At 53.3% G+C, this 22,443-nt stretch overlaps 7 protein-coding genes across 7 annotated transcripts; 6 read left to right on the forward strand and 1 right to left on the reverse strand.

Annotated features, from left to right (window-relative positions):
• Positions 1 to 155: 155 nt before the first annotated feature.
• Positions 156 to 1,472, reverse strand: HMPREF1541_02321 (uncharacterized protein; the record flags this gene model as incomplete). Its single annotated transcript, XM_008716677.1, has 1 exon — positions 156 to 1,472. The coding sequence occupies one exon, from the start codon at positions 1,470 to 1,472 to the stop codon at positions 156 to 158; it is 1,317 nt and encodes a 438-aa protein (XP_008714899.1).
• Positions 1,473 to 2,107: 635 nt separating this feature from the next.
• HMPREF1541_02322 (60S ribosomal protein L37a) lies at positions 2,108 to 2,571 on the forward strand (the record flags this gene model as incomplete). Its single annotated transcript, XM_008716678.1, has 3 exons — positions 2,108 to 2,157; positions 2,268 to 2,432; positions 2,508 to 2,571. The coding sequence occupies 3 exons, from the start codon at positions 2,108 to 2,110 to the stop codon at positions 2,569 to 2,571; spliced, it is 279 nt and encodes a 92-aa protein (XP_008714900.1).
• An 897-nt stretch (positions 2,572 to 3,468) lies between these two features.
• HMPREF1541_02323 (uncharacterized protein) lies at positions 3,469 to 5,492 on the forward strand (the record flags this gene model as incomplete). The annotated part of the gene is made up of 2 exons (XM_008716679.1): positions 3,469 to 3,769; positions 3,826 to 5,492. The coding sequence occupies 2 exons, from the start codon at positions 3,469 to 3,471 to the stop codon at positions 5,490 to 5,492; spliced, it is 1,968 nt and encodes a 655-aa protein (XP_008714901.1).
• Positions 5,493 to 6,572: 1,080 nt separating this feature from the next.
• HMPREF1541_02324 (uncharacterized protein) lies at positions 6,573 to 10,067 on the forward strand (the record flags this gene model as incomplete). The annotated part of the gene is made up of 3 exons (XM_008716680.1): positions 6,573 to 8,195; positions 9,189 to 9,324; positions 9,373 to 10,067. The coding sequence occupies 3 exons, from the start codon at positions 6,573 to 6,575 to the stop codon at positions 10,065 to 10,067; spliced, it is 2,454 nt and encodes an 817-aa protein (XP_008714902.1).
• Positions 10,068 to 12,818: 2,751 nt separating this feature from the next.
• On the forward strand, positions 12,819 to 16,348 carry HMPREF1541_02325 (hydroxymethylglutaryl-CoA reductase (NADPH); the record flags this gene model as incomplete). The annotated part of the gene is made up of 3 exons (XM_008716681.1): positions 12,819 to 13,154; positions 13,203 to 15,928; positions 15,976 to 16,348. The coding sequence occupies 3 exons, from the start codon at positions 12,819 to 12,821 to the stop codon at positions 16,346 to 16,348; spliced, it is 3,435 nt and encodes a 1,144-aa protein (XP_008714903.1).
• A 980-nt stretch (positions 16,349 to 17,328) lies between these two features.
• HMPREF1541_02326 (uncharacterized protein) lies at positions 17,329 to 20,017 on the forward strand (the record flags this gene model as incomplete). Its single annotated transcript, XM_008716682.1, has 2 exons — positions 17,329 to 19,548; positions 19,601 to 20,017. The coding sequence occupies 2 exons, from the start codon at positions 17,329 to 17,331 to the stop codon at positions 20,015 to 20,017; spliced, it is 2,637 nt and encodes an 878-aa protein (XP_008714904.1).
• A 742-nt stretch (positions 20,018 to 20,759) lies between these two features.
• HMPREF1541_02327 (peptidyl-prolyl cis-trans isomerase, mitochondrial) lies at positions 20,760 to 21,353 on the forward strand (the record flags this gene model as incomplete). The annotated part of the gene is made up of 3 exons (XM_008716683.1): positions 20,760 to 20,966; positions 21,017 to 21,123; positions 21,173 to 21,353. 3 exons carry the CDS (start codon positions 20,760 to 20,762, stop codon positions 21,351 to 21,353), a joined length of 495 nt encoding a protein of 164 aa, XP_008714905.1.
• Between the last annotated feature and the right edge of the window lie 1,090 nt (positions 21,354 to 22,443).

Consider the following 22,443-nt stretch of genomic DNA (forward strand, 5'->3'; position numbering starts at 1 on the left):
GGTAGTCTTCTACATCTGATCGCCAAAAGGCTTAGATGCCCGCTGTGCCTTAACAGAATGTCCATCTGCGCAACTCCGCAACACTAAGTCATTCCTAAACTTTTCCCCCAGTCGGACCGGGGGCAAATTTCGTGCTCAGAGCTCTAGTGAACAGCTTATTTACTGCCCACATCTCCAATCTGCTTGACATCCAGCCTCACGCCTGCATCCACAATCCGCTCACAGTAATCGTCCCCAAGACAGCTGGGGGTGATGAACCCACCACCACTGAACCTGTTCTTCAACGCCCCTTCCTGCTTCGGGTCCAGCAGTACCAGCGCAGCCTCCACCATCAGCAGGGCCGTCAAGTCATACATGCTGCCTCCCTCGTAGCGGAACACGGCCAACGCCTTTCGCGGCACCTTAGCCAGCTGCTCCGCTACCGCCACGCCGCGCAGCTCCAGTACATCGGACTTGCCAGCTTCGCTCTTTGGGCCCGAGCCTGGTTTGTACGGAGCTAGAAGCTTGAAGATGAAGCGCGTGGGCGGGAAGGCGAGCAGGAGAGATAGTAGCGCGATGGCAAAGTGGATAATCATGCCGACGACCGGAGAGGAGACGGCCATGTACTCCTCGTAGGAGAAGTTGAAACCGTAGAAGAGTGGCGTTAGGCCAGCCGAGCGGTGGACTACAGCTTCGTTGGGACGCGCGGTAATGGAGGTGGTGAGCGCGCCGAGGCGGGGATAGGACCACGCGCCAGTCCATTTTTGGAAAGCTGTGCGCGAGTAGGTGTTGGGTTCGGGGTTGCGTGGATAGATGGTCTCTTTGGTGTAGGGACGCAGGTGACTTGGAGAGAGGCAGTACGGATCGGACATCACTTGGCGTAGTTCGCTGGCAGAGAAGGCATCGAATAGATTGAGGCCTGAAGCCATAGTGCCGCCGGATGCGCCAGAGGTCTTGAGCTCATGGATGCTGCCGACCATATCCATAACGCCACAGTCCCAAACTTTACGGATGAGCTGAGTGGCTTTGAAAGCGATCAGATCGGAAGGAGTGGATTCGAGGCCGACGGCTGGAATGAGAAGGGCGCCAGACGACTTCGCCGCAGACTCGAATTGGGTAATGATAGACTTGATCCAGGGAGTCTCGCCAGATGCATCGATGTAGTGGGTGCCAGACTTGGCGCAAGCCTCGACGATGGGAGTCGAGTAGAGATGGTACGGACCAACAGCATTGAGAAGTACACGGGTTCTCTTGGCGAGGGGCAGCAGCTCAGGGGTTGCGAGCTTGCCAGTGGTGATAACGGTGGGAGGCGTACGGTTAGAGTTGAGCTGCTTAAGAGACTCAACAAGGGACTTGAGCTTGGTCTCTGAGCGTCCAGCAATGGCCCATTTGGTGTTTGTAGGCAGCTTTTGGGTTATGTATTCGGCCACGAGCCTGCCGGTGTAACCACTCGCCCCGATGACAACAATGTCAAGCTCGCGTCGGGAGGCCATCTTGATGCTAGGAATCAGAACAGTCTGAAAGGCGACAAGTTGAAGAAGACGATGAGATAGGACGGAAAGGGAAGAACCGAATGTTAAGAACACGTTGCCGTCGAAACGATAGCAAGAAGCGGTGGTGTGGTCTCGTCGTGATAAAAGAATACGGCTAGCCTATTTTTGGGAGCAGGGAGACATCAATCTCCAGGAGTCCGACAGTGGTGTCCGGTTTGCATAAAAAGCCCGAAACATTTGTTTTCCAGACTTGTCCAGGAGGCTGACCTGCCAGTGGTTTTAATGGTGACAAGCCTAGCCACGGACTCCTTAGAGTTGACTTACGCTCGAATCCGACGCTCTGGTTTGACAGTGCAAGATGATGACCTTGGATCGTTAAATTTGTGGGCGCCCGTAGGCTAGTAGCGGGCGACTCTCCGGGGGGAGTTGCTACTCGATTGGGTTCTGCAGGCCTTAGCTAAGCCGCAAGAATCCATGCTGACTGACACGGTAGTTTGAAGGTCACGTGTGCCAAGTTACCGCCAAGGCGGGCACCCGCACCACAATTTGCTGGCTGCGACTTTCGACTTTGTCGCTTCTGACTTTGTTCACGACACCTCCATTAATCCCACACCACTTCGTCAAATACCGCCAACATGACGAAGCGCACCAAGAAGGTCGGCGTGACCGGCAAGTACGGTACTAGGTACGACAGGATCCCTCTTTCGCCCGATGAATCACACGCTCGATTCCACCGAACATCAGCACATCGATAACTCTCCATTCCAAAGCTATCGTCTAATACATTGTGAACAGATACGGCGCGTCTCTCCGCAAACAGGTCAAGAAGATGGAAATTACACAGCACGCTCGCTATATCTGCACCTTCTGCGGCAAGAACACCGTAAAGCGTCAGGCCGTTGGCATCTGGAAGTGCAGAGGCTGCAACAAGACCGTCGCCGGTGGTGCCTGGACCGTCTCGTAAGTCAACGCGTGCTTGCACTGAGATGCGCATCTTTGTGCCCCGCTCAACGGATTCTGACATATCGTCCATAGTACTCCCGCAGCGGCCGCCACGAGATCAACCATCCGTCGTCTAAGAGAAATTGCGGAGGTGTAAACGGTTCATGCATGTGGGGGGCGTTCAAAATTCATGAGCTACACATAGCGCATTTCACCCAGTCTCGTGCGGATAAGATTTTGCAGTTCAGTTCGCCGACATCTTGTCCAGGATGGACGAGACGAGACGATAGATCGCAATCGAAATAACGATGATCGGAACGAAGCACGAACCAAGATTCGCCTTCTCGAATTCAAGTGAACCCAGTCTGACACAGACTCTTCCGTTTTACTGAAACTCAACCCCCGGCTTTGATTTTGTACATTCATCCCTCTTCCTCTATGTATGTTTTCAGGCAAACACCTGTCAAGCCAATAGCATCCTGGCTGTTATTTGGCTCCCGGCTATAGTGAATAGGCCCCAATCTGACGGCATTCTCCGTCTACTCTAATTTATTCAGCCGTGCCTGAAGGCCCTGGCGATGATGAAGCCCACGGCGAAAGATTCTGGTTGTTATTAGGCGTTGTGTCTATGGCATGAACTTGCCGGAGACCGCAATGGATGTCAGGCAAGTGCAATCATCCTATTGGAGCCTGATCATTTGGCCTGAGTCACACACCGCTTTCTGGTCATTTATGTTCACGAACTTGATCTAGGCATCATCAACAGATACCTCGTGCGGTCGATTGCGCACGCGTCGTTGGACGAAGCCTCGGGGCTACAAGTCATGCCTTGCACTGCGAGGGTCACGTTGGTCGGCCGCCTTGGCGGGTGCGACAGGTAACGACCCCGGCTGGGCCTAGTAGGTGGTCCGAGCTCAGCCTCTACTACTCGCCGCCTCCACTGCATCGCATTTCGTCTTCCTTTCCATCACTAAAGACCCCGGTCCCTTCCCATGACTTCAATGAGACCCAAACTTGCTGCAACACCTTTCTGCACCTTCGATACTTACACTTTATGTCAGATACCTGCATCGTTTGCCTTGGAGACTTGAGCATCGGGAATGCCGAGATCGTTGGCCTCTCCGTCACTGACGCCAAGTCTCCTCCGCAGCATGATGCCAACATCAAGACTGAGGCTGCCCACGACAACGATGTCAAGGTCAAAGTCGAAGATGCTCCTGAACTGATCGCCAATATCAAACCCTGTGATCACTTCCTCCATAACGAGTGTCTTACACCATGGGTCGAGCGGGCCAACAGTTGCCCTATTTGCCGAGCATCCTTCCACTTGGTCGAACTCAAGGCCAGCATATCAGGTTGGTCGACACCTTCCAAATAGTACTGTCGCAAGTGGATTGCTGATATGCCCCAGGCCCTACACTCTCCACATATACTGTCGAAGACCGCCAACAGGTTGCTGACCTTGACCCCTCTATGTTCCTCGAGTATGCCGAGGAGGAAGAGGATGACACCCCGTGCCAAAACTGCGGAGAAGATGACAACGAGGATGTCCTCATGTTCTGCGATGGGTGTCAAAAGATGTGGCATACATACTGCGTTGGCCTTCAAGAAGTACCCTACGGTGCCTGGTTTTGCGATAACTGTCGTGCCCAGCGTACCTGGGGTCCCCGTGCCCCGGCCGCCGCACGAACCGCACAGCCAGGTAGACGCCGGACTCGTGGACAGCAGCGCCGTCAACGCAGTCTGCAAGTCTCGCATGACCAGAGCTGGAATGACGTGTGGCAATCCGTATGGTCCAGAATCAACCTCGACTTGGACTTCCCTTACGACGACGATGAAACGTCCGCTACCTACATCCGCCGCCACCGGCAGCGAAACTTTGCCGAGAACCGCTCTGCTCACGAGGCATGGCGGTCGCGCCTGCGTGTAGCAGAGCTGCAAGGGGCTGGCAATCGTTTTAGAGAGACGGAGCCAACCTTGTCTGGACTGACGCGCCACCTTCGCTCACCAGTGCCACAAGTTCAAGACCCGGAAGAGCTTCTCGCATGGGACGCCTTCGACCAAGCTCGAGCACATTCGGCTGAGTCGAGCTCTGCGCGACGCGGCAAGAAGAGAAAATCTCGCTCGTCATCGCCTGCGCAGACCGAAGCCGAAGTCGCCCCGAGTCTTGTACCTGTCAAGCGAAGAAGGACCAGTCAATCTGCTGCGCCAACTCCTGAAGGAGCTCGAGGGCGTCGTATCTCTAGGCCAGAATCGCCACTGCCCCGCCGTTCCCTCATGCTCGACTCCGTAGGTCCTAGCTTCCTGCAATCGTTACTGCAGGAGGTCGAGGATTCATCGGATCGCGCTGGCCCTATACTGAATGCTACGATAACCCGTCCTATTCGAACAGCAGGCAGTCCTCCAGCTACCGAACATGGCTCACCTCGTCCCTCATCTCCAGCGGGATCACCGAACCCCTCAAACCACTCTTCGCCTCGAGCAATGTCCCCGTCGCCACCGCCACCAGGCCATCGTCCAAGCTCACCGGCAACGCTCACCTCGAGCATTCAACCAATCTACCCGGAACCACAACGCAGCACATCCCCGACGCGCGAAGCTCCCAGCAGCGATGCTAGACCAAGGCCGAATCGCTCGTCCTCCAACGTTACTACCGGCGTTGCCCAACCTACGCCTCGCCCACGCCAGTCTCGCGTACCTCGCGTACTCGAACAGAGTTTGAATAACACAGTAGCTTCACCTTCTCCTACTCGCCCCTCTCACAATGCAAGTCCAACGCAATCCAACCATGCCAACGTCATTCTTCATCCCAGCGAAACCTCACCAGCTCGCGCTAGCATGTCCCTTTCGGCCAAGTCTGATATCCAAAAGCTTGTAAGTGCGGCCCTCAAGCCACTCTACACCGACGCGACCATAACCAAGGATGAATACACAATCATAAACCGCGACGTCTCTCGAATGCTTTACGAGCGAATTGGTGACTTTAACACACTGGAAGATGACCAGCGGAGCAAGTGGGAAAAGGTGGCAGGTGAGGAAGTTGGACGGGCAGTGGTGGCATTGAAAGCCGAAGGCTGACATGCTAGCCAAGCCGAGATGTTTGGACTACTCGCCTTTCGGGTTGACTCAACTCTACTTATTCCTACAACCGGTTTGAATTTCTGGAGACATCATGACACGACTTGATGAGCATGATTTTGATCATGATACGACAGCGTTGGCGCTACGGACATTGGGACATTGGGCGGCATAGCATGGCATTGCTCTGCTTTTATTTTTCCGAAGGTTAAGACAGCGTGTGCCTAGTGGTCCCATATAAGTGGTGTTCGATTTGCGTGCGGGCAAGCAGCGTCTTTGGCTGAGCACTTCTGGAATCGGAGCATCACGCCGTTTTCTTGGGAGTGGACTTTTGCTCAGAAGCACTACCAGGGCATGATTCACAGGATGATGCAGGAAATGATCCACAGACGACCAGGGGAGAATCTTATCTGGAGGGAGTTGCTTGACAGTTTAGCCTATCAATGTCTGGTATTAGTCTGCCAGAAGTCCGGCCCTTGGACATAAAGGTACTCGATAGATGCACAATACCAGCAGGTTTACACGACTCTCTCCGCTCAAAGCGATTTTGCTAAACGATACAAGATCCTACCCAGAGTTGTCAAGGAATGGTGTTTAGACGCTGCTCGTCGCCGCTGTCCTACATTGGGCAGCCATGTAGTGAAACTATCGGTGGCTCCCGATTGATCTAGGTGCTTGTGGGCGGATCAGTCCTTCGACAGGAACTCTCGAATCTGCTTTGCCGCGTTTCAAGAAATCCAGCAATGTCACGAAGCGCCTTCTGTTTGAGTCTCTTCCTCCCATGCGACTGCTGCAGGTGGGGAGCGTGGGGAATGAGGAGAGCGATCGGCGCTGGCTGACGGCGCCGAAGACCGAAAGTCACGGACTGCAACATGCCTACCCAATGAGCATACGAGCTAGAACATCACTGGCAATGCCGTCTATGACTGTCCCGCTTGTACAGGCAGGAAAACGTCACGGAGATCCACATTCGTGGCCGAGGCAGTGCATCGGTGAAGGATGTGCTACAAGAAGGAGTGGTTGTTCGTGCTACTTGCTTTTATATGGGTCGCATTGGCTTCAGCTGAGGGAAGTGACAGGATGCGACCAGCAAGAGAGATATTGAATAATGCTAGCTTCATATTAGCAGCTTCCACGGGCTGGACGACCGTAGCTGCCTACGAGAACGGTGGCTCGGCTGCTTGCGAATCACTGAGCGGCGCCCTCAGCATTGACAACGTCTCCGTCGTTTCCAGCACCTACTATCAGAGCGGAGGACATATTCCTCTCCCAGGATTGGTTGCTTCCTGTGCGTCGGACGATGGCGAGAGCTCTGCCAACGCGACTTCAGACCTCTGCCGACTGGTGCTGAATGTCACCACGAGCAGCACCAGTGAGGTGTTGATCGAAGCGTGGTTGCCCGATATTTGGAACGGTCGATTTTTGGCCACAGGCAATGGCGGCATTGGCGGCTGTATCGATTACAATAACCTAGGGAATGGCGCAAGCTTCGGCTTTGCAAGTTTCGGGACCAACTCGGGTCACAACGGTTCATCGGGATATAATTTCTTTCTGCACCAGCCGGAGACAATCATCGACTTTGGCTACCGCGGGATCCACGTCGAAGCAGAAGTTGGTAAGCAGGTTGTCGCGCAGTACTATGACGAGTCCGCGTCCCACAGTTACTACTCTGGATGTAGCACTGGCGGTCGGCAGGGGTACACGAATGCCATACTTTATCCCGGCGATTTCGATGGCATGCTCCTGGGCTCTGCTGGTGTCGACTGGTTGCACATCGTTGCGTCCAAAGGAATCTTGGCGGGTCGCATGGCCTGGCCCGACCTCTCCTCGCCATCATACGTTCGACCGGAACAGTGGCCTGCTATCGTGGATGCGCAGATCAAGCTTCTTGACCCCTTAGATGGCGTGGCAGACGGCATCATTGACGACCCGACTGCGTATAAACTTGATGCCGCTGTGCTGGCCTGTGGAACTGGCCTGCTCAACGATTCTTTCTGTCTGACCGCTGCGCAAGTTGAATCTGTCAACGCCATTTATGAGCCCATCGCCGACACGAATGGCTATATAGTCTACCCCTCCTTTGATCTTGGCTCTGTCACGAATGTTTTCTCTTCGAACCAAGTCAACGAGTCCGCAAACCTCACCTATCGCATTATTGACGATTTTTGGCGTGGCGCAGTCTACAACACCACAGAATTCTCATCCGTCAACTTTACCGTTCAAGACATGGATTTCGCGGTGAAGCAGAACGTCGGCCTAGTAAACCTTGCTGGTGGCGCGTATCCAGACGGGCACAACATTTCCGCCTACCGTAACCGGGGCGGAAAGATACTTGCGCTGCACGGCAGAACTGACCAGACCGTCACATCGGGTCTCGCAGCGCGCACATTCCGGCGGACTGCACAGACGTTGAATGCGTCCCTGGCAGAGATGCATGACTTTTACCGCCTCTTCTATATCCCTGGCCACGATCACTGTTCAGGGGGTAAAGGGCCATGGGCTGTCGGACAGCCGACGGCGCAGAAATCATTTATAGATCCGCAAGGGGAGTTGGGGAATAGCAGACATAATAGTTTGATGGCGCTAGTGGTTTGGGTTGAGCAGGGTCAGGCGCCTACCTCACTGGTAGGAACGAAGTTCCGAGACGATGACTTCGACGCGTTGGAGGTATTGGGGCAGCGGACGCTGTGCGTGTACCCGAATGTCAGTCTGTGGGATGGGGTGGGAAGTACAAATTACGCTGGAAGCTGGAGGTGCGAGCTACCATGACCGGAGATAGGGAATAGGTTGGGACTGGCTTTTGGCAGCTTGACTTCAGCTGACCCAGGTCTAACCTGAGCTTCCAACCACCTCAGCTACAAAGGACTGTCGTTAACATTCCTTGCAATCTAGAGGCCTCTCATTAAACGCCGAGCCGAACCTACTATCAGCTCGCGCTATGTTGACTCCATGTATGGCTCCGTCTTTGTTGATTCCACGGTGTGATACCCGGGCCAACTCTGGCCTATCCTTTGAGAACTAAAACTCCTCCCCGGGATCGCGTCCAGGCTTCAAATGAGGAGACCGGCCGGGAGGAAAGAGACAGCGATGCCAGTCGGGAAGTGATGTCGCTTCTGTAAATCTTCCCGACCATCATTTCATTCGTGACGCCAGGTAGAGGTACAAGGCTTGGCGTTCAGCCGCATGCTGGGGTGGTTGCGGATTTCAATGTCGAACCTTTCCTCCTCGACCGTTAAAGCCGCCAAGAGCGAGGGTGATTGGTAGGTCGATGAACGATCGATGTCAGCGATAGCGAAGTCCTCGTCCCCACCTCGGTTCCTCCCCAGCGACTCCGCCCACGGGTGAGTCGATACCTGGAATACCTGAATACCATCCCGCTTCCGCATCCTCAAATGATTACGATACTGTTCGTCCACGGGAGGCGGGCCTCCGTCATCCTGGAGTGTCGTCGTCATGTTCCGATCTTCTGGTCAGCTAAGGTTCGGCCATAGGAATCGCATCATCACCCCTAACAACTCAGTCTCTTTCATGCTACTCGTTGCCGCGAGGCTACAGCTCTAGCATGAAGTTGCATTGGATGCTGTTGGCATTACTATATTGCACAACCGCATTGGCGCAGTACTCGAATACCACGATACCTCCATGCGCCGTAAAGTACCCAGCCGAAGTCTGGGACCCAACTAATTCGAAGGCTAGGCCAAGTGCTTCGCTCTCATACTCCCAACGACCGACTGTACGGTCATTGATGCAGCATGTATCTGCGCGAGCGAGCACCTGTACGCCGAGATGACAAGCTGCGTAATCTCTGAATGCACGGTTCTTGAATCATTTGGTACGTTATTAAGAGTCCTAATGCGTGGAGGCTTACTAATTTGTTTAGCCGCTGCAAGAATTGGAGCCGACGTCTGCCACTATCCTAGACGAGATCGCTCCGCAGCATTTCGCCATATCACCGTGAGCCTGGCTGCAACCGCCCTTCTCTTGATCGCCTTCCGAATTCTTTCACGCCATAGCGGAACCCACGATTCTCCTTGGGGCTGGGATGATGCCCTGATCATCATTACAGGGGTATCGTCCATGCCGCTGGCCATATTGTCTGGTTTCTTCTCACATTATGGACTTGGAACAGACGTGTGGTACTTTCCCGTCGAAGACTTCACAAGTTTGTACAAGTGCTTTTTCGCTCAGCGCATTACCTATTGCGTGACGACCGGCTTAGTTAAAATCTCGCTCCTTGCCTTCTACCTCCGGATATTTCCCAGCAGGACATTCCAACGTCTGACCTGGGCCTTGATATGCTTCGTCAGCATGTGGACCTTCATGTTCACGATTATTCAACTCAATCAATGCAACCCTATATCGTACGTTTGGACTCGATGGGACACCGATAACAAGGGCCGCTGCTTAAATTACACTGTGATGGTTTACATCCATGCTGGAACTAATCTTGCTTTGGAATTGGTCATCCTTTTCATGCCGATGCCAATACTGTATAACCTGCGTATTGATTGGCGGAAGAAAGTTCAAGTCTTCATCATGTTCAGTAAGTTAGCTCACAATTTTGTCAAGCCCTGACTATCGACTTCTCGCCCTATCCGAAACACCATACCTGCTGCTTGTCCGCGCTCCCAACTCTGTTCAGATATAAATGTGCTGATCTGCTACTCATAGGTTTTGGCATTGTAGTGGTTGCAGTGAGTTCACTGCGAGTGGCAGCAACTGTTGATAACTTAAAGAGCATCAATGCCACCTGGTACGCCTGGTCGGTCCTTCTATGGTGCAACGTGGAGATCTTTGTCAGCATAATCTGTGCTTGTCTTCCTTCAGCCAAAATATTTTGCGAACGGCTGGTGGTGCGCTTCTGGCCAGTCAAGGTATCCAGTCTGGGGCGCGACATACTGGCACGGAGGCCCAGCGGCATGCCGGGAAGCATCAACTCGATATTAATACGAAAGTCTATTACTGTGTCATCACCACAATCAATTGGGGGAGGTGAAATGGCTGAGCTTCAGCCTTGGGATACAGGCTTCAGCGGTTATGCACGATCAGTGGTAACTATTACAGCTAACGCCGAAACACGACCCAGCATAGACTACCGGCCGGGCATCACTTCCGTTTGAGAGTCGTCTGAGGAGAAAGTACACTCGATGGTGTGAAACGATATGGAGCTCGGTGATCTTGCTGCCGCAGACGAGGATCCCCAATGACCCTCAACAAAGCGTCCTACAAGCCATACGCCAGCAATCGGCACATACTTGGAGCGAAGCCGGTGTGACCTGTCTCCTTTGAGCAGCATACAGGCGCGCTCCCCGTGCAAGAAGGGCTGCGTTCCCTCAACGATTCTACCTGCGGCAGTCCTCCTTCGATTTTTAGATGCTTTCACACTTGCTCTATATTCCTCGCCGTGGCAATCGACCATGGCATTAATAGCTTCCCGTGGGCTGGCTTCGACTGACTGTGTTATAGTGGAGCCAATCAAAAAATCCTTGTTGAATCTCGCAACATTGGTGGTCGAAAGCAGGGCTAGGCTTCTATGCGAGTATGGGCTAGATTTGGTGGTATGTCCGCTTTCCTTGAAAAAATTACGTACGCATGAACATAGCAAGAGAAACATACTAGCTGGAATTTGACTAAGAAGTTGTTAAGAGAATATAGAGCACGAATAATGGCAAGTCAAGGTAGCAGGGGTGCATGAGTCCATTGGGCGGTAAGCTGTGGTAGTATACAGATGACCGGGCATCTAGAACGTTGTGCTTCTGGCGGCATTGTGGTAATGAATTGAATAACGGAACCCATGAGACTACTTTAGGAGTCGTTGAGTCGCCCCGAACGTCCTATATCCGGGAATCATGCGTTCTCATCGAGAGTTCACTCACGCGAAGCGCGCGTTGTCCACGAATGCTGAGGTCGTGCGAGGTGGTCTTTGGATGCAGTTATCCGGACTCGTAGGACTACGGTCGAGGTGCTCGGTGAACGCGGTTCTTCTAGCTTCGGTCGTGAGCCTCTCCCTGCTTATCGCATCCTGTCTTAAAGGATGTTGGGTGTCATGTTGCGGAGGCTGCATCGGCGGGCTAGGTTTGGTGCCCTGCCCAAAACCAGCTTTGGACGTTTCGGATACGCCGTCGAGCGCCATCCGGATGAGCGCATATTTGATGACCATCGTGAAATGTACTTGGAAGTGGAAAGCTCAGGAAGCGAGTTACTCGTTCTCAGCGATCATCTGGACAGAGGCGGTATTGAGGCAATGTAGTGGTGGAACCCGAGAAAGTGCAAGATAGTTGCGGCAACGTACATTACAGAGCTTCGAACCTAAGTATTTAAGTCATCAGGGATGCCTTCTCGAGTATTCTATGCACGGCAGCCTGGAAAGGGGCGTGGTGTTATTATTGTCATCGTCGTAAGCAAGCATACGTGGTTGCCAAGGCTCCAAGTCAAGTGAGGCGACCGGCAGCGGCGAGATATTGGCCCCGTTAGCCATCGCAGACTTTAGACCAGCATTGTTGTAGAATGTCGGTCTGCAGTGGTGTCTTTACAGTCGTGGCGATAGAAAGGAGCAGTGCTCCTAGTTCTGAAGAAAGTGTCTGTTCATGGCTACGAAAGTACAAACACGAACCCTGTGGAATAGCTGCAGGTACAAAAGCGCTGTCTTTAGGCCAAACGGATAACTTAGATCCGGGGCTGGTGATGTGATGATGCGTCTAATCGTCAGTTTGCGTGTCGCGTGCAGAGCCTTGCAGAAGTTGGCGAACAAACTCTCTGTATGATTGGGAAATGTTGAACCAAGCGTGGTGCCCGGCTATAAGCCCACCACGGATCCAAGGGGCAACCCAGCTCCACTCGGGCTGTGTCAGTTGCCATAGGCTTGCCAAAATTGTATGCGTGCAGGTCCCTGCCCCCAAGGAACCGCACGCCGTGGAGCTTTTTCCCTTGCGATCTTCGCGGTCGAAGTTTTTGGTGCTAGCAGAGACCCGTTGCTTGTTCGCCTCTGGCGAGACCATCGACAATTTGAAAAGGGGCCATCGTGGCGAGCATGCGTCGCCGTTGAACTGTTGCTCTCATCATATCCGTCAGCGCCACACCTTCAATTCGTCGCGAATACGTCCAGCAGCTCTTTACCGGACGGTGCGCTTTCCGAACAGTGTAGTAAGTGCAGCTCATATTGAAGCCTTGACCGCCACTTCCATCGCCGTACGCTTTTCCAGCGCATGACAACCCACTCCAACAAAGTGGCTGACAACTCTTTGACAGACACCGTAATATGGACTAGTGACACCTCCGGACTCCCTCCACGTTGACCCTCTCCCCTCGATACCTCCGCACTTCAACATGCGAGGCAGCCACCTTCTCCCCCAGCGATTCCGCTCGCTCGGGAACAGCGACAGCTGGCTCAACCGAAACGTAACCTCGACGTTGGAAACTGTGTCGCGTGTTGCCTGCCAGCATCCCATTCATTCCATTGTTGCCATTGCTCTGATTGCCAGCACCTCGTACGTGGGTCTGTTGCAAGAGTCGCTCTTCGATACTGGCCTACCTTCGCTCTCCAAAAATGGCAAAGTCGATGTCGATGCGCTGCTTAAGGGCAGCAGATCTCTGGAACTCTCTCAGAATACCGACTGGAAGTGGATGCTACTCGATGACCAGCATATTCCCCAGACATCAGAGGTATACACTTCGCCAGAAATTCACGCACAGTGCAACTTACACCTGCAGAATATCGACCACTTCGCTCTGACTACGCTCATCTTCCCCGACTCGTCCTCCTCCCAGCTTGCTCCTCATGCAAGCTCGGTCGACATCCCAGACAATGTTACCGCGTCGAACGTCCCGAGCACGTCGAACGTACTGTCTCCATTTTCTCAAGATAGCGCTTTGGCTTTCTACACCCCTTACTCGGATGTTGCAGACTTCCTGCGCTCGGTACAAGAGCTCCCAGCCACCAGCGGAGCTGATCCGCTTGCTGCCGACAAGAAATGGACCATGAAGGCTTCCCGTATCAATGGCAATGGCCATGCATCGTACCGACTGTGGCTACAGGAAGGCTGGACATCGTTCGTGGACCTGATCAAGCATGCCGAAACACTTGACATCGTCATCATGGCTCTTGGCTACCTTTCCATGCACTTAACCTTCATCTCGCTATTCCTGTCCATGAAGCGCCTGGGCTCGAACGCCTGGCTGGCCGTGTCGGTCCTGTTCTCGAGTCTGTTCGCCTTTCTCTTTGGGCTGGCTACAACCACGAAGCTTGGTGTCCCAATTAACATGGTACTTCTGTCCGAAGGCCTTCCATTCTTGGTGGTTACCGTTGGCTTCGAAAAGTCCATTATACTCACCAAGGCGGTCTTATCGGCGTCTTATGATTCGAAGAGAAAGACTTCTGATAAGACTGGGCCGAACGGCCATGCTGTGGGACCGGGGGCATCGTTCAGCGCGCCGCCATCTATTCAAGACGCCATTCAATTGGCTGTCAAGGAGACTGGGTTCGAAATCGTCCGTGACTATGTCATCGAGATTGCTGTGCTTGTGGCAGGTGCTGCAACAGGTGTTCAGGGAGGACTCCGACAGTTCTGTTTTCTGGCCGCATGGATCTTGTTTTTCGACTGCGTTCTACTTTTCACATTCTATACCACCATCCTTTGCATTAAACTGGAAATCAACCGCATCAAGCGGCATGTCGCGCTTCGGAAGGCTCTCGAGGAAGATGGCATAAACCACCGGGTTGCGGAAAATGTGGCCAATAGCAATGACTGGCCCGGCGGTCAGAGCGACAAAGCTTCCGTTTTCAACCTCTTTGGCCAGAAAGTCAAGGCGAATAGCGTACCAAAGTTCAAGATCTGGATGGTCACCGGATTTGTCATGATCAATATCGTCAATTTATGCACCATCCCCTTCAGAGCGACCACGAGCATGAAGACGCCCGCCGCCACTATTTCGAGCGTCTTGACTCCGGCACCTATCGATCCTTTCAAGGTGGCTGAGAACGGTCTCGACAGCATCTATGTGGTCGCGAAGAGTAAACGGGTCGAAACCTATGTCACTGTGCTAGCGCCCATCAAATATGATCTAGAAAGTCCACCCCAGACCGACGACTTTGGCTTTTTCGATCACGAATACACCGATCAATTTTTCAATGTTGTAGGTGGACGAGTCATCGAAAGCTTACTCAAGAGCCTGGAAGATCCGGCCCTCAGCAAATGGGTCCTGATCGCGCTGACCTTGAGCGTCATCCTGAATGGCTATCTTTTCAACGCCGCGAGATGGAGCTTGAAGGAACCACATACTCCAATGACGTCGCCTGTTGTTCCTCAAATTGCGCCTCCAGCATCGCCTGTGATCAAGCGCAGCGAACCTGTCAATACCGAAGCGCCATCCACCCGGAGTAGGGAGGAGTGCGAGCAGATGGTGAAAGAGAAGAAGGCTGCCCATCTCAACGATGAGGAATTGATCGAACTCTCACTCCGTGGGAAAATTCCTGGATACGCCATCGAGAAGACGCTTGAGGACCCCAGCTTGATGACCAGGCTGGAATCATTTGTTCGTGCTGTGAAAGTCCGCAGAGCGGTCGTCTCCCGCACTCCAGCAACCAGAGAATCAACAGCCCTGCTCGAGTCGTCGAAGACTCCGTATAAGCACTTCAACTACGAACTTGTTCACGGTGCATGCTGCGAGAACGTCATCGGGTATCTACCACTGCCTCTTGGGGTTGCTGGACCGCTCTTGATCGACGGCCAGAATTATTTCATTCCCATGGCGACGACGGAAGGCGTCTTGGTGGCAAGTACCAGCCGGGGGTGCAAAGCCATCAACGCTGGCGGCGGTGCGGTGACTGTCGTAACGGGAGATGGCATGACCCGCGGTCCCTGTGTCAGCTTCCCAACTCTTGCCAGGGCTGGACAAGCTAAAGTTTGGCTTGACTCTGAACAAGGTAAAAAGGTTATGACGGACGCTTTTAACTCGACCAGCCGATTTGCTCGTTTGCAGACGCTGAAGACGGCACTAGCTGGAACCTATCTGTATATCCGCTTCAAAACGACAACAGGCGATGCCATGGGTATGAACATGATTTCCAAAGGCTGCGAGAAGGCCCTCGAGACCATGTCTACCACCGGAGGTTTTGATGACATGCACATCATTTCACTGTCCGGCAACTTCTGTACGGACAAGAAACCTGCAGCGGTCAATTGGATTGACGGCCGTGGCAAGGCGGTGGTCGCCGAAGCTATCATTCCTGGCGATGTGGTCAAAAATGTTCTCAAGAGTGATGTTGATGCAATGGTTGAGCTCAATACCGCCAAGAATCTCATCGGAAGTGCTATGGCTGGCAGCATTGGTGGCTTCAATGCGCACGCTTCGAACATCGTTACGGCCATCTTCCTGGCTACCGGTCAGGATCCAGCGCAGAACGTGGAGAGCAGCAACTGTATTACCATCATGAAAAAGTAAGTCTCACACGTATCCGACGACTGCAAAGCTAACTTTATCACAGCAATAATGGCAATCTCCAAATCAGCGTCTCCATGCCGTCGATTGAGGTGGGCACCATCGGTGGCGGCACTATCCTCGAGGCGCAGTCGGCCATGCTTGAAATGTTGGGTGTTAAGGGTGCACACCCGACCAACCCCGGTGACAACTCCAGAAGACTAGCGCAGATTGTGGCAGCAGGTGTGCTTGCCGGCGAGTTAAGTCTATGCGGTGCTCTTGCTGCCGGTCACCTTGTGAGAGCTCACATGGCACACAACCGCAGTGCCGCTCCCACGAGGACGGGCACTCCAGTCAGTTCGGCAGTGGAGCCTTTTGTTCGAGCCCAGAATGGGCCAAAAGTACCTGCGTCTTTGAAGATGACCAACGGAAGTAAATAAGAGCCAGTCAGCAGATGTTGAATGTATATAAGAATACCCCTGGGACGATGCCTGTACATACGGGGTGGGGGTGCAAGGCGTTCAAGCGGGCTGACGAGGACGATGCATAAGCGACTAATACTACTATATATATGAATGAAGACGGCCTCACGGTCAATAGCTGCAATTATCTTTGGTGTTGCTTTTGCAGGTCTCGTGATCAGGGCACCGGGCGGTAACAAGAACGGGCATGTGTTTCAGAAGAAGGGCGGGACAGGAGGGTTCGCGTAGGTAAAGCGCACCAAGGCGTTGACTTGCATATTAGCGCCCGCGATGCTGGTCCAGTCGACGGGCAAGAAGGATTGCTAGTGGAGTTCCACGGGCTCGAAACTTTGCGGGCTAGATGCTCGTCAGGGGCACCTAGCCATCGGATGGAGGCAGTCCAGTGAAATGTCGTGCTGGTTGGCCGCGCCTGAAGAGTGAACGAGGTTGCAATCGATTTTATATTGTGAGTGGGTGCCTAGATGTGTACACCATAAGATTTTCGTGAGGGCGCCTGAGGCCTGAACCTGAATCGCTTGAAGACGAAGTTGTTCGCACTCTGCTGGCGGGTACTAGTAGCAGGCTGCGCTCCGACACCCGAAGTTGCAATCACTGGACTCGACATTCCACACACCCCATCTCCTGAATTGTACCTTTTCCCACAACGCTCCTTTGTATCCCAAGGAAGCGGCTTCAACAGCAAGACGCCAGCTCCAACTCCAGCCTTCTATCCGCCGTCTAGCACAAGTGGTCATAGCGACCACATTCCGGACATCTGCGGTTGAATCTGTTCGCGACCGCCACTTCACGAACTCAGGCACCTTTTGCTTCACGAACATTTATACCAACAAGTCAAGCTCTACCGAGTTCAGTTCATGTAGCCTTCGTCTCTGTTTGTCGAAAATTGATTCGACTCCATGAACGCCCCCCTCCCGCCCCCGCCAAAGGGGCCGGACACCATGAGCCCCGTATCGGTCGGTAGCGAGTGGTCAGGCGTCAACAATTACAATACTACGGGTCCTCGCAGTGAGTCCTCGTACACTGCCTTCGACAGTCAGATCAGTCCCATGTCCGATGGAAACCCTCCCCGCACGAACGGTTTTGGGCCACCGCAGTTTGACTACCAGCAACGTCGCCCATCCGAAGCCGGTTCCAAACACTCCTCTCGCGCTCCTTCAATAGCTCCCTCACGTTCCAGTGACGGCACAATATCAGATCAGCAGAGCAGGAGATACAGGAGAATGGAAGCAGAGCTGGGCCAACACTACACCGTGCTCCGTGCATATCTAAGAGGAGGAAACGCACATCCACGACCGAACAAGGCACGAGACAAGCTCTTGAGGTTGTCGCCTATACAATTCCACGAGCTCAGTACAGATGTGTTCGACGAGCTCCAGCGTCGGCAAGCCCTTGCACCTGTCAACGGTCGCCCGCCACCTCCCAGGGATAGAGTTCCACCATTCCTACAACCACGACCAGACTTCCACGAGAAACGCAACCAGGCGCGCCAGAAACTCTCCTCGCTTCAGACACCAAGGTTTCGTGATCTATCTACCGACGTATTCTGCGAGCTCGAAAGGAGATTCCCTCAGTTTGCGAAACCTGATGGTCGTCCACAGTCCAGAGGTGGTCCACGCGGGCCAAATGGCGTTCCACCACGCGGCCATTCTGCGAATGCATCAGTGAGTAGTAACAGTGGCGCCTTTCCTCCTCGTGGCTCGTCCGGCGACGATTTTGGCCGACCCATGCAAAGACAGTTCCAGAGCAACACCATCACACCAAACAAAAGCATGATGATCGAGGATGAAGATGAGATGGCTGGTGTAGATTCGAGATACGACCGGTCCAGTGACGCGTTCGGCCTCGAGAGCGCCTTGACCAGTCCCAGAAGTGATCGAGACACCTCCGCTACGTCACAGAGTATCGGGAGCAAGACCGGAAACTTGCAGATGGCAAGCCTAGAAGCTGAAATCAGCGATTTGAAAGAACAGTTGAGGCAGAAGGACGTAACGCTTCAGCAATCCCAACCAAGCGCTGAGCAACAAGAACTACAGCAGGACCTCGATAATAAGCTCCGCGAAGCAGAACAATTGAATAGATCTATGAAAGATGAGCTCGATCGACTTCACCAGGAGCACGCCAGTGTTGAAAGAAGCCTGAGAGCGGAAATCGAGAGTGCTGAACAGGCCGGAAACAGCAGTCGAGCAGCACCCGAAATTACAAGAGAAAATGAAGAGCTGCGGGAACAGCTGCGAGAGCAACAAGAAATTATCGAAGACGTCCGAAAGCAGGCCATGGTATATCTGGAGGAGATGCGAGCCATGGCTGATTCAGGCGCCGGAAATTTCGAACGGGAGGACAAGCTACAGTCTGATGTACACCGGCTAGAAGAGGAGGTAAAGGAATGGAAAGCGAAGTATGTCCGAACGAAGACTCAGCTTCGCGGCATGCGAGCGAGCTCCCTTGGTCTCAGCATTTCCAGGACCGACGTAATGCAACATGCTCGAGATGGCGCCCTCTATGAAGAGGCAGGAGCTGTGAAAGATGTCCATGTCACGCGCTTTCAGATTGCCATTGATGAACTGCTTCGGGTTGCTCGCAGTGACCCAGCAGGTGTGCTGGAGCACATGAAATCGGTTGTGATAGCCGTCAGAAGCATTACTACGGATATCGACGCGGCTTCCCCATTGTTGAAGGACGAGGAGACAATGAAGAAGCGGTTGAAAATGAAGGGAAAGGTTTCTGCTACGGCCAACAATGTCATTACGGCCTCCAAGAACTATGCAGCGGCAGGAGGCTTGTCTCCCGTGAGCTTGCTAGATGCAGCAGCTTCACACTTAACCGCTGCTGTTGTCGATCTAGTCCGCTCAGTCAAGATCAAGCCCACCCCGCCCGGAGAACTGGAGGATAACGATGAGGGCAATCTGGAAGCGATACAGGACAATGGATATTTCAACATTGCAGAGAGTCTGAGGCGACGCAGTGCTGTTGACAGCATCTACAGTGCTATCAGCACTCCAGATCCTTCGAATGGCACTGGTAGACCTGGCTCCTCTGCTCATCGTCGCTCTAACTCGACATATACCAACGGCAACGGTCTCAATGGGGCGAGTAAAGGGCTCGGCATCAAGGCTGGACTGGGTATCGGACAAGAAGACGCGGATCTTGAGGATCTCAAGGTAATCACACTCTCCTGATGCTATCGGTTATGACTGACAGGTTTGTCCACAGATCTATATTGAGGATCAGTCCGACCAGCTTGTGGAGTCCATTCAAGTCCTTATTGAGGCTATACGTCGTGAGGAGTCGATCTCCAGCATTCGCAACAACATAGAACGCATCGCTAGCACCGTTGAGGCAGTCCTAGGAGCATCCGAGAGGGGCGGTCAGGAGCCGAGCTCTTATCGCAACGAATGGCAGGCCCAGACAGGACCCGTGCAGAACAACCTGGAGGACTGTAAGAACAAACTTCTCCAAGCCGGCGATGAGTCACAGAAGTACAATGGTAGTACTCCGGCAAAAGAGTTCACGCAGGGACTACCGCCAATTGCCTTTCAAGTAGCCAGGGAAACCAGGGAATTGGTGAGACGGATTCAGGGCATCAAGCCCGGTGGCGCCGGCAGCACCGGTGATGACGACTTCAGCTGATGGCTCCATATACAGCCACCGATGTCGAGATGTGTTCAACGAGCAGTCCGAGATGAGAAGCTACCTGGTACGAGTCAATAGTGTTAATGGTAAATATAAACGTATCGCCGTTTTGTACGAGTCGACGTTGCCGGACACCAGGCTGAGACTGACTCGCTTGACTACGGTCCTTGGCGGCGCCGGAAGCTCCTTTCTCTCGCCTCAGTTTCGGACTCATTGTCTACGGATTTCATGCCATATTCATCATAGATCTCAGTCCAGTCATCACCATCTCTTCTTTGTTCGGTGTATTATAGCCTGTATATTACCGTGATTGCATTTGAGGCGGAAACAAGCTGCCCTGAGAACTTGCAAGCTGCTCTGATACCCAAGTCAAACACGTTTGCCATTACCTACAGAGCCGGTCATCATCGTAACCATCTGTGAGTGATGTCCCATCCTCCGACCAGCTCCAGAAGCTATCACTGTTGCCTCATCTGCCATTCGAACCCGTGGCTGCTTGGTGAAGCGATACTGGATAGCTGGCCCGGACGCAAGAGCCTTCGGCAATTCACGTGACTACATAGCTTGGCGTTGCCCCTCACTGACTGCGCGTGTCACCTACTAGAAAAACATGGCGCTGCCCCTCCGGAACTCGATCTTCAAATCCCTTCGATCCCCACCATCTACTTCCATCCATCCTACTCGCATTACTTCTCCATCGCCCTTTCTAGCAAGATCATTCTCTGCTTCATCCGCCATCATGGGTCAAACTGCTTACTTCGACGTTCAATACCCCGGTGGTCAAGGCCGCATCAACTTCAACCTGTACGGTGACAAGGTCCCGAAGACTGCTGAGAACTTCCGCGCTCTCTGCACCGGCGAGAAGGGCTTCGGCTACGCTGGCTCCAAGTTCCACCGCGTCATTCCCCAGTTCATGCTTCAGGGCGGTGACTTCACCCGTGGCAACGTAAGTGGTTTTCAGGAGTGGTTAAGAATGGACACTAACATTTCGCACAGGGTACCGGCGGCAAGTCCATCTACGGTGAGAAATTCGCCGATGAGAACTTCTCCCTCAAGCACACCAAGCCTGGTCTCCTCTCCATGGCTAACGCTGGCCCCAACACGTAAGCTCTGTTTCACCTTGAATCTTAGCTGAAACTAATAACTAGATAGCAACGGTTCCCAGTTCTTCATCACCACCGTTGTCACTAGCTGGCTCGATGGCAAGCACGTCGTCTTCGGCGAGGTTGCGGACGATGAGAGCATGAAGCACGTCAAGGCTATCGAGGCTCTCGGCTCCAGCAGCGGCAAGCCCCGGGGCGACATCACCATCACGAGCGCCGGTGCTTCTTAGAGACTGCCTCCCTCTTGTGCAAGATGATGGACTACGAATCACAAGCACATACTCATTTCTATGATGCCTGCAAACATTTAGACGACAAGCGCTTGTGGCTACTGTTTGGGCAAGATGGCTTTTCGGTCATCAAGCTTGGACAGCTACAGCAAGCTTCTGCGGTAGTTCATATGCTTCAGTATCAAGCTGTACCCATGAGATGCAGGTATCGGCTGGTGCATAAGCTCATCAAAAGTTGATGCTCAATTCTCCATCCTACTAGCCCCGATTCTTACCATTTTCTTCCTTACTGTACCCAGTCCTCGCCCATTGCAGCTTGTCCGCTGGCAGCTGAAAATCTGAGGCCCGATAATTACCGTTTTGCCCCTCATCTGACAACATCGCGCCCCCCAAAAACATGGGCCCGCCTCATCAGCCAACAAAAACAGCCACAGCAGTACACATGCGGGGCAGCGGATCCTTCCGTATTTAGCTTCAATGGCGTGAGAGACCGCTGTGCCCCTCCTCCGTCATTAAGGCCTCGGGTTCTGCTTTCCCGGCCTGCCTCGAGGCTCTGTCCCCCTATTCTGCCCACTGTCGACGTGCTCTGATTCAGGGCTTGCTATCATTGACTGCGGTACAAACCCTCGTTCGTGCCGATGAAGGTCAGGGCACTGGCAGACGATGGCCGACCGCGCTCCGGCATGGCCTTAATACGTGTGGCTGTCCGCTATGGTCAGCCTTGCCATAGCGTTCACAACGTGCTTGTCAAGCAGGTGTTGGTTGCAACAGCTGCGCCCCGTATATACGCTATGGCTGGCCTCACTGAGCGTTCATGGCCGGCCACATGATGCGTATATCACATGGCGAGTCTGTCCTTCCAAGTTTTCTATTTTCTTCTCTTTACGGCTTTCCTTTCTTGATCTTCGATGCTCTGTTCCACAAGGACTTGTCACCATCAACTCGGCCACTCAGACTTTACGAGGCAGATGTCGGACGCTTTTCCACCGTGAACAACCGCCACGACGATGGCGTTGAGGCCGCATTTACGACTACAGCTATGCCAAATCTACAGATCTCAATCGACACTACGCATCTGTGCACTTGCGAG

Source organism: Cyphellophora europaea (genome assembly GCF_000365145.1).
Source record: "Cyphellophora europaea CBS 101466 unplaced genomic scaffold supercont1.2, whole genome shotgun sequence".
Lineage (NCBI taxonomy): Eukaryota > Fungi > Ascomycota > Eurotiomycetes > Chaetothyriales > Cyphellophoraceae > Cyphellophora > Cyphellophora europaea.